This window comes from Ictidomys tridecemlineatus, chromosome 3 (genome assembly GCF_052094955.1).
Source record: "Ictidomys tridecemlineatus isolate mIctTri1 chromosome 3, mIctTri1.hap1, whole genome shotgun sequence".
NCBI classification, from domain to species: domain Eukaryota; kingdom Metazoa; phylum Chordata; class Mammalia; order Rodentia; family Sciuridae; genus Ictidomys; species Ictidomys tridecemlineatus.
The window spans coordinates 53,898,714-53,908,525 of NC_135479.1; the positions used below are offsets into that span (position 1 = coordinate 53,898,714).

At 44.0% G+C, this 9,812-nt stretch overlaps 1 protein-coding gene across 1 annotated transcript in view; it reads left to right on the plus strand.

Moving 5' to 3' along the window:
- Glp2r (glucagon like peptide 2 receptor) overlaps positions 1-8,641 on the plus strand; it is a 79,756-nt gene extending 71,115 nt beyond the window's left edge. Inside the window, exons 12-13 of the mRNA XM_005332872.5 lie at positions 4,049-4,090; positions 5,924-8,641. Coding sequence (XP_005332929.1) covers positions 4,049-4,090; positions 5,924-6,250 — 369 coding nt within the window. The 3' untranslated portion in view covers positions 6,251-8,641. The remainder of the gene's footprint in view (positions 1-4,048; positions 4,091-5,923) is intronic.
- The last annotated feature ends 1,171 nt before the right edge of the window (positions 8,642-9,812 follow it).

The window sequence follows — 9,812 nt, forward strand, 5'->3', positions numbered from 1 at the left end:
TAAAGGTTTACTGCTGGAGTTCTGGAGTTAAAAACTGCAATGACTGGCATGGAAATTTCACTAGAGAGGTGGACTTTCAGATCCAAGATGGCGGAAGAAGGAATTATTTCAGTCAGCTTTTCAGCACTGTGATCAAAATACCTGACAACTCAGGAGGAAAAAGTTTACTTGGGGTTCATAGTTTCAGAGGTTCTCTGTCCATAGACAAATGACTCCATTGCTCTGAGCTCAAGATGAGGCAGAACAACATGGCGGATGGGCATGATAGAGGAGCCCTACTCCATTTATGGGAGCAGAGGGAGAAAGGGGAAGGGTTTGCTGGGAAGAGGCAGTCTTCCAAATCATGTACCTGTGACTCATCTCCAGCCACACCCCACCTGCCTACAGTTACCTCCAGTCCGTCCATTTAAACCAGGACGAACTGATTAGGTTACAACTTTCACATTCTAATAATTTCACCTCAGAACATTCCTTCATTAACACAGAGCTTTTGAGGGGACACCTTGTATCCAAACCATAATAGTTTCACCAGTCTTGTGCTATCACTGGACCTAACAAGAGATGGCCAAGCCCTGGTGATACACAAAGTAAAAACCACGTGATCCATGGGACCTACTGGCTTCACAGTCACTTTACCTAGAATGAGAATCATACTCCAGGATAGTCCTAAGATAGTAAAGAAAGAACTCGGGGAAATGAAAAGACACATTTGTCACGGGAATCCTGTTGTAGCCAACTTGTTTATAAGAATGCTGGCGCCAGGCACCGCGGCACACACCTGTAATCCCAGCAGCTTGGGAGGCTGAGACAGGAGGATGATGAATTCAAAGCCAGCCTCAGCCAAAGGCAAGTTGCTAAGCAACTCAGTGAGACCCTGCCTCTAAATAAAATACAAAATAGGGCTGGGGATGTGGCTCAGTGGTTGAGTGGCCTTGAGTTCAATCCTTAGTAACCACCCCTCCCCCCAACAAAAGAATTCTGGCATGTTGAAATCCAGTTCTTCTTATATCATGTGCCCAGAGGTGAGTATCACCTGTCCTGCCAACCATGCAGGGTGTCTGTAAACCTCTGATGTGATTGTATGTGTGGAAGTGATTAATTAGTACCACCATGTTTCCATGTAGGAGCTATAGTCATGAAATATCTAGGGACATAAGAGAAGGAAAATTCCACATGGGTAGGCAGAATCTGAGCATTTTACTGATATTGTGACGATCAACATGGAGATCCCTGACCAGATTGCAAAAGGAATGTACTGAAAAAGGCTTACACAAGGAAGAACAGAAAAACCTTGATAATAACTTAATTATGATCAAGAGATATAAAAGAAGTCATCCTGTCTTCAAGACATTCACCTTTTAGTTGGAGATATGTCCTTTCCTGCTGGGTTCTGGCATTTTGTGAGATTCTTCCCACAAAGATTCAAGTACTTGGGTGCCAAACATAAATCCAGCTTAAATATATCAGGCACTTAGCCCAAATTCCACAGGCCTTCATGTCAATTAAGAAAAGTCAGGGTATGTAGGTTCTCACAGATGGCTGTTCAAAAAATCAGGAAGTGTCAAAGTCTGCAGAATCAACAGAAATAAACATTAACTAAAGTATCTTTGATTCCAGACTTTTGGCAGTTATAGGGTGAACCCAGAAATATTTTCCAAATTCAAGAGATTATCCCTTTATTGAAACTTCCCCAAGACAAATGTTTTGTAAATGAAAATACCATTACTTGATAATCTATGTATAGTCTTTTCATTATAATCTTTGGGACTACAATTCTAAATAACTAAGAGGAGAATAAAGAAGAAAAACCATCTTTCCACGTTTCAGAATTTGTTTGATATTGTACAAGGCAAAACTCTTAATTGAGTCATGGATCTCAACACAGTCATTCATTCATTCACTCACTCTTTCATCAACAAATATTTTTTTTTGTGTGTGTGTGTGTGTATGTGTGTGTGTGTGTGTGTGTGTGTGTGTGTGTGTGTGTGTGTGTGTGTTCCTATTAAACGCCAGGCATTGTTTCAGGTGCTTGGGGTGTGGTAGTGAAAATCCAAGATAAGGATGTTAATCTGACTGCAGGTGCGGCAGAGAGGGATGGATACGAACCGATCAGACAAATTACAATATAATCTTGGTATTAAGAATGAATAAAATAGACCACTGTGATAGTGACTTGGGTGATCTGGAAAGGCCTCTTTTTGGTGATATTTCAGCTAAGATCTGACTTTAAGCAGCTAGTTAGGCAGAAGTTTGAGGGAGAATCATCCAGAAAACAGGAAGTGTGAAGGGCTTTGAGAAGAAGTGAACTGTGGTAGCCAGCCCCCAAATATCCTTCAATGGCTCTCCATGCACTTTTTTAAGTCTCCTTCCATATTGCAAAGAGTTGACCTATGTAACATTAGGATATTGTGGACATGATGGTGTGTGACTTCTAAGATTAGGTCATAAAATGGGTTGCAGTTTCTGCTTTGTTCTCTTGGGAGAAAGCAGCTTCCATGTTTTGTTTTCTGGGAGAAAGCAGCTGCCATGTCAGGAGGATACTCAAGCAGCTTTGTGGAGAGAGACTGAAGCCTCCTACTGACAAGCACATCCAGCTTACCCACCATCATCCAGCTGAGTGAGGAATAGGAATCTGAATGTGGAACATAGTTTGTTGGAATATTAATAAATGAATTAATCATTATTAATGAATTAATAATTATTATTATGTGTGTGATAAATTATTATTATGTTTTATTATTATGTGTGAGAAAAAATTCTACCTCTTTGTTTCTGTGATCATGATTATGTTTAACCTTGCAACTGAGAATATTTATAATTGATACATATGTGCATCAATTTTAAAAATAATGATCCCAAGTGCATTTACAATTTTACAATCAAAAAAGGCAGTAAGCAACTTATCAGTATGTGAGCCACTCTGGCAGCCATCCAAGTCTTCAGATGACTGTAGTTCCAACCAGCATCTTGACTGAAACTTAAGAGTGACCCTGAGCCAGGACACTCAGCTAACCCACTGCCAGATTCTTGGCTGTAGAGTATATATGAAATAATACATCTTTGTTGTTTTGATCCACTGTGTTATACAGCAATAGATAGTTAATATATGAACTTGAAAAGCTCCAAGAATCTAGAAAGCCCATGTGGCTGGAATATAGTGACTGAAGAGAAGCATGACATAAGATAAATCAGCGACACAGAGCCTAGATCACCTAGGACCTTCTGTGGCTAAGGAGTTTATTTTATTCTAAGTGTGATGGGAAACCACAGACAGGAAATAATCTATCTTTTCAAAAGAAATATTCTTATGAGAGAAAAGCATATTTGTTATGTTAGATAAATGAAAAATGTAGGACCAGACATCTGGGTCCAGTTTCCCAAGCAATATCAGAAATAAGACTCTCACCATCTCTCCGGTCTCTGCTTTTATCTATCTGTCTTGGTTTCATGCTTAGATGGGCTCTCTCCACAGAGCTGGGAAGATTCTAGCAGTATCTCTGGGTTTACATTGTCTATCAAGATGGAAAATGAAGAGAAGAGAGTTCTAGACTCTCCCTCCCCTTTCCCAGTCAAAAGAACTCTGGTTGACCTTGCTTGGGTCACAGGCCAATTTGGGCCACTTATTGAGGTGACAGCCATTCCACAATGTGGAAACCATGTGATTGACAGTCATGCCAAAGGCCCGCGGAATAAGAGAGTGTCAGATTCCAAAAGGAAAGAATGTAAATCAGGCAAAATAAATTAGCCAGTGACCACCATGGTCTGGTAGAAATGGGATGGTGGCCTGCCTAGAATTCATATAATTTAATGCTTTATGGGGATTTAATCGTCTTTGACCTATGAATACCCATGACCACCAAAGCTAGGCTGGTATGGGTGGTTAGATGCCAAAGTTAGAGGAGATGCCTTAGAATCCAAGTTAGCATCACCAGTATGACTAACTCTATTTAGTGTAGTTGCATGCCTCTCCGGGGGTTATCTTGGACTTTGCTGGTAACTTTCAGACATATCTACCCAAAGTTCACAACACATCTTCCTTTTGTTCCAGGGGTTCCTCGTGGCCTTGCAGTACGGCTTTGTCAATGGAGAGGTATGTTTTCCATGTTGCCATCCCAACATCTGGTGAGACTGGGGCTGGAATCCTACTGTCCTCTGAGGTTTCTATGTACGTGATGGGGTAATGGCGACTAGCATGTACTGTGAGCATCCAGGAGAGAGAACAGAAGACACTTTAGACAAATGGGAAAAGGTGTCATGATGGGTGTGTGAAAGCTCAGAACCCAGTCTTGGCCCTACTGGAGTTGTGCTAGGGTGAAAGTATGATGAAGAAAATAAGCATGAATCCAAAAATCTGGATCCAAGCCTTGGTTTACCCACTTAAGAGCTCTATGAGTTAGGTCACTGCATCTTAGCCTCAGTTTCCTCATCTGTAAAACGGAAATAACAACTGTCCTTACCTTATAGTGATGTCCCAGGCATGCTGAGCAGATAGTAAAGGCTCAAGACCTGAGAATTATAATTTTTATTCATATGATTGCATGACCCCAACCAGTTTTTCTGTTTCCCTGGTGCCGGGCAGCTTGCTCTTACTATAACTAATACCTGAGACAATCAACAATAAGGAAAGGTTTACTTTGGCTCATGGTTGCAGAGGTTTCAGTCCATAGTTGCCGAGCCCCTTTATCTTTGGGCCTGTGACAAGGCAGCACATCATGCTGGGAGTACATGGTGGAAGGAGCTGCTGATTTCATGGTGCTCAGGAGGCAGAGAGAGAGCAAGGGAAAGGAAGGTTGGGGTCCCCTCCAGGGGTCTTCCCCCAGTGAACCAACTTCCTCCCACTGGGCCCTACCTTTTGACGTTGTCACCATGTCACAACAGCACCGCAAGCTGGTGACCAAACCTTCCACCCATGAGCCTTTGGGGAACATTCAAGATCAATCTGTAGCATCTGGAGAAAGGTTTGAAGGGCGAAGAGGCAGAACAGGGGTTTTCATTTGTTTTTGGAGTTGGTAAAATTTCAAGCTGCCTGGTAATTCTCCCCTCCCTCCACTGCAGGTTTAAATGTGCATTTTCGTCTCCTCCAACTAGAGTGTAAGCTCTCCAGAGCAGAGGCCCTCCGCTGTGTCGCTCAGGGCTGCTGCTTCCATAGCTTCATGCAAGGGCTCCTTGTTCATCAGGCAGGTTTCGGCTCAAATGCCACCACACAGAGTCCCCTCTGAACACCACATCTCAAGCTCTTAACCTCCTGTCAAAAGACAAAAAAAAATTGCAACAATTTAGTTTAAAGATCTCACTTGGCTTAATTTGCAATTCTAAAAGGGGGCAATATTTCATTCAATAAGATAGAATAAGTGCGTCAGTGGTCTGAGCAGAGGGTATTCGTTTTATGGGGGAGGGCAGAAGAAAGCAGTCGTCATAAGTCACTTTCCTTATAAGGAGTAGACAGGCCCGCAGAACAACAGCTGGTCAACATCAGATTTCCTCAGGGTGACTTTTTGTGCAAGGGTTAAGGCAGAGAGAACTTTGCCAAACAGACCCATTGAACCTGGTCTGTTTGGAAAGCTGGACTGTCATCTCTCTCCCCTGAAGGGCCCCTAAGTCTTGGTTTGGTGAGGTGGAACTTCAGCAGGGGTGACTCCATCTTGATTTTTAGTCTAGTCTGTTGGGGTCCAGGGCAGGAGCTTGGTGCAAAACCGTAGTCTCCTGTTGTCTTCATTTAACACTCCTTACCGCGTTGTCCTATTTAATAGTCTCATAGAATTTGTCATCTGCTATGCTTATGTGTCTTGTTTCTTCACCACGTAGAAGGTAAATTTCCCAAGGGTAGCATAGAGCAGCTACTCAATAATTTTTTTTTTTTCCTGAACGGACACATGAGTAAATGATCCCAAGACTACAACCTGACCTTTGTCTCACCTGACAGGTGAAGGCTGAACTGCGGAAGTTCTGGGCCCGCTTCTTGCTCGACAACCACTCAAGCTGTGGAGCCTGGGTCCTGGGGAAGAACTTCCGGTTCCTGGGGAAATGTCCCAAGAATCTCTCAGATGGAGATGGTGCCGAGACGCTTCAGAAGCTGAAGACCTCTCCTGGCGGCTCACACCTGGCCACACGGGGCCGGGGAGAGCTGGGTGCCCATCCTCACCGGGGCCACACAGCCTGGCCCCGAGGCAGCAGCCTGTCGGAGAGCAGCGAGGGGGACTTCACCCTGGCCAACACCATGGAGGAGATTCTGGAAGAGAGTGAGATCTAGCCCGGTGGACTCCAGATCTGCAATCTGGGGGACTCCCAAGAAAGCTGGGGATGATGCAGGATGGACGTTGCTTGGAGCAGATCATTCTTTCCCTGTGCATTATGCCCACTCAGACATGAAGTCAGTCTTCAGGTTCTTCAAACTTTGCATACAGGAAGCTGTGTAATGCTCACAGCTTCTGCCTGTCCTTGTCACCCTAGTTATCCTTAACGGTGTATTTCCCAGAATGACCACCAGTCCCTGGGGCTTGGCTCAGAATTCAAGTGATCAGAAGAACCCCAGGGTGAAGAGAAGAGAATTCTCTTGTTTAAAAAAAAGAGTCTAGTCAGTATCTCTTCCTTTTCTCCTCACAGGACTTGGTTTTCATCTGAGATTGGGTTTAGGGTGCAGAGGAACCCCCCCCCCCCCGCCGCCAGGAAGCTTTTTAAATGCTGAATCCTAGGCTCATCACTGAGATTCTAAAAGAGTGAGGATAGTCAGGCATGGAACTAGCAAAGCATCCCAGGTAATTCAGATGCAAGATCACTCTTGGGAAATACTGGGCAGGGGGAGAGAACGCCAGAAGACCCCAGGCATGGCCCCCAGCAGGGTGAAGTGAGGCATTCTGCATCCACAATTCAGTTGGGATGCACCTGCCCTCCTTGGTATGAGCCCATGTTGGCCCCCAGACTTCACTTCCTCCGTGATTCTTTCCTCTTTCTCGTCGGTAGAGTCTTGTCTCCCAATTTCTCTCTCACTTCTCCCTCTGTGGTCAGCACAAGTTCCCCTGGAGCTGTTACAATCCCAGCTCTCCTCAGACAATTGATCCCAGTTCCCAGGGACCTTCTGAATATCTCCCCTGGTTTTCTTCCGTCCTTTCTGGCTCCACCTGGTTTTCTGACGTGCTGTACATTGGGGCTGGAAATGCCTTTCCATATTTGCTTTGCCAATGGATGCTTTAGTGGCCAGGCCTCCTGCTCTGGGGGTCTTATTGCTATTCTTCCTGACCCCAGTCCCTACTGATAAGGATTCTCCTCCCCAGATGGATGCCGAAAGTCAGAGGGGACCTAGGTAAAGCAAAAGGACTAGTTGAATCTTGGATATGTGGTGAGTGACACAGAGAGCTGAGAGGCCCAGGGCTCTGCATTGGCTGTCACTGTGGAACCTGTCCTGCTGATGGGAACCTAATCTATGGGGGCCAGGAGAGACAGGAAGTTGAGGTCAGGCTCAGTGTCTGAAACTACAACACCAGATGGTGAATGAAGACCAAGGGAGGAAAAGTCTCTGGACACATTGTGCTGATGTCCAGGAGTGTCGCTCACATAGTGTGTATAAAGTACGTGTGGGGGGGTGGGGCACGTTGCTATGGAACCGAACACCATGTTGGGGGGTGCCTGGTGAGACTTCTCAGGTAGGGCTGCCAGGTTTAACAAATAAAAATACACGATACACTACTACATTTGAATTTCAGACAATCAAATAATCTTCACGTGGAAGTATAGCCCCTGGGACCTCCTTTATCTGACATTCGAATCTGACTGTCCATCCTGTCTTTTTTTCTGGCAACTCTGTTTTCAAGGGTCCTTTGCAGCAGGGCCGGGGTGAGGGCAATTGTAACTACTCACATCTAAAAAACTCAGTAGTCGAAAAAAATCGTACTTGAATGCAGTCTGATTTAATCTAAACAGTCAATGAAGTATTTCATTTGAAAATTAAATATACAAAACTAAAGTCCATGGGACGTTTTTTAAAATAAAGTTTTATTGGCACAAGGGCCGAGATGGCAAGGGAATCCAACTCCTGCGAATGTAGGCTCTGACCTTGACTTTATCTGAAATGTTGATATTTTGTTGATCTGGGACTTTCTAACACTAATTTTGATTTTTAAATGATTGCATTGAAGTATGACTTATCTCGACTGTGGAGACTTTGGCTGCCCCCTTAAATTTTATACTGCTCTCATTCCTGGCTTCCGGGATGGGAACAGAAATGGAGATATTAGGAAAGTGCATAATGAAGCAAAGGTTTATTTTCTAGTGTCTAGATTATCCATAGTTCAATTATTAAAACATATAATTTCCCCTTCTCTGCAAATGTTCCTGCCTGGGCTCCTTAGCCAATCAGCTTTTGGTAAACTCGGGGCCATCTAATTCCCATCAAGTCCCTGGCCTGGAGCACATTCAGAGCAGGTGCTCTTCACACATCGGTCAAGAGAGACAGGATGGCACGTCCTCAGGGAGCATTGGATGCTTCCAGGAGTAAATTATCTAGGATCCTGCCACCAATAGGAGAAACATTTTTCTTCCAAAGCCTTTGTAAATATGTCCTCCGCTCCTCCCTGCACCATGCTGTGGTCTACCCGCACTGCTTGCTCTTGCTCTGCTAATGATTAAAGCAAGTTTATTTAAATGATTTGCATTTTTGTCCACTCTTCTGCATTCGTTTCCCACTGGAGCTGAAAGTCTCTCCCAATGCCCGGAGAACCTGGTGCCCTGTTTCTGAACGGAAGTGGCGGGGGAAAGGCTGTGGCATTTAGTGGGCCATCAGAGAGCACATTATTTGAAGCACTCAAAAGGGTTGGCAGAGGGGGAGGGGTCAGAAATGGAGCTTAGAGGTCAAAAGGGAAAGTCCCCTTTCTAGATCACCCCAAAGTCATTCAGTATGCTTGTTGACTGGAAGGTCCAGTCTAGTGCTCCCAGTCCTGGCAGGACAATCCTCTTTGGGAAACTTTTTAAGAGACCAATGGCCAGGTCTGGCTCTGGAGATTTGGACTGAATTGGTTCAAATTGACCTTGGCGAGATATATATATATATATATATATATATATATATATATATATATATATATATATGCGCGCGCGTGCATGCGTGTGTGTGTGTGTGTGTGTGTGTGACACACACACATGGAAGTACAGCCCCTGGGACCTCCTTTGCAATTCAAATCTAGAATTATTATATATATTATATATATAATAATTTCTAAGTGATTTTTTATTATGGTAAAATATACATGATATAAAATATAAAATTTGTCATTTTAACTATTTTTAAGCATGGGGCTCAGGGTATTCAGTACATTCACATTGTTAGGCAACCATCCCCAGTATCCATCTCCAGAATCTTTTCATCTTTAACAATCTGAAACTCTGTCCCCATGAAAAAACATCTTCCCATTCCCCCTCCCTCTGGAGAACTTTCTTCTTCCTGTGTCTGGATTTGCCTAGTCTAGATAAATCATATAATTGGAACCATGAAACGGTTTGTGTTTGGCTTCCAAGATTCATTCACACTGTAGCATGTGTCAGTCCTCGGTTTCTTTTCATTGCTGAATACTGTTTCAGTGTGTGGCTGTACCACATGCTGGGTATCCCTTCCCCTGTCGATACACACTTGGGTTGATTCCACCTTCCAGCTATTGTGAATAATGCTGCTCTTGATAGAGATGTATATCTGAGTTCCTGCTTTCAAATTTGGGGGTATACCTAGAGGTGGAATTCCTAGATCTGCTGCTGATGCTGCTGGTTAACAGAGTGGGAAGCCGCCAAACGATTTTCCACATCACTTGCACCATTTAACATTCCCA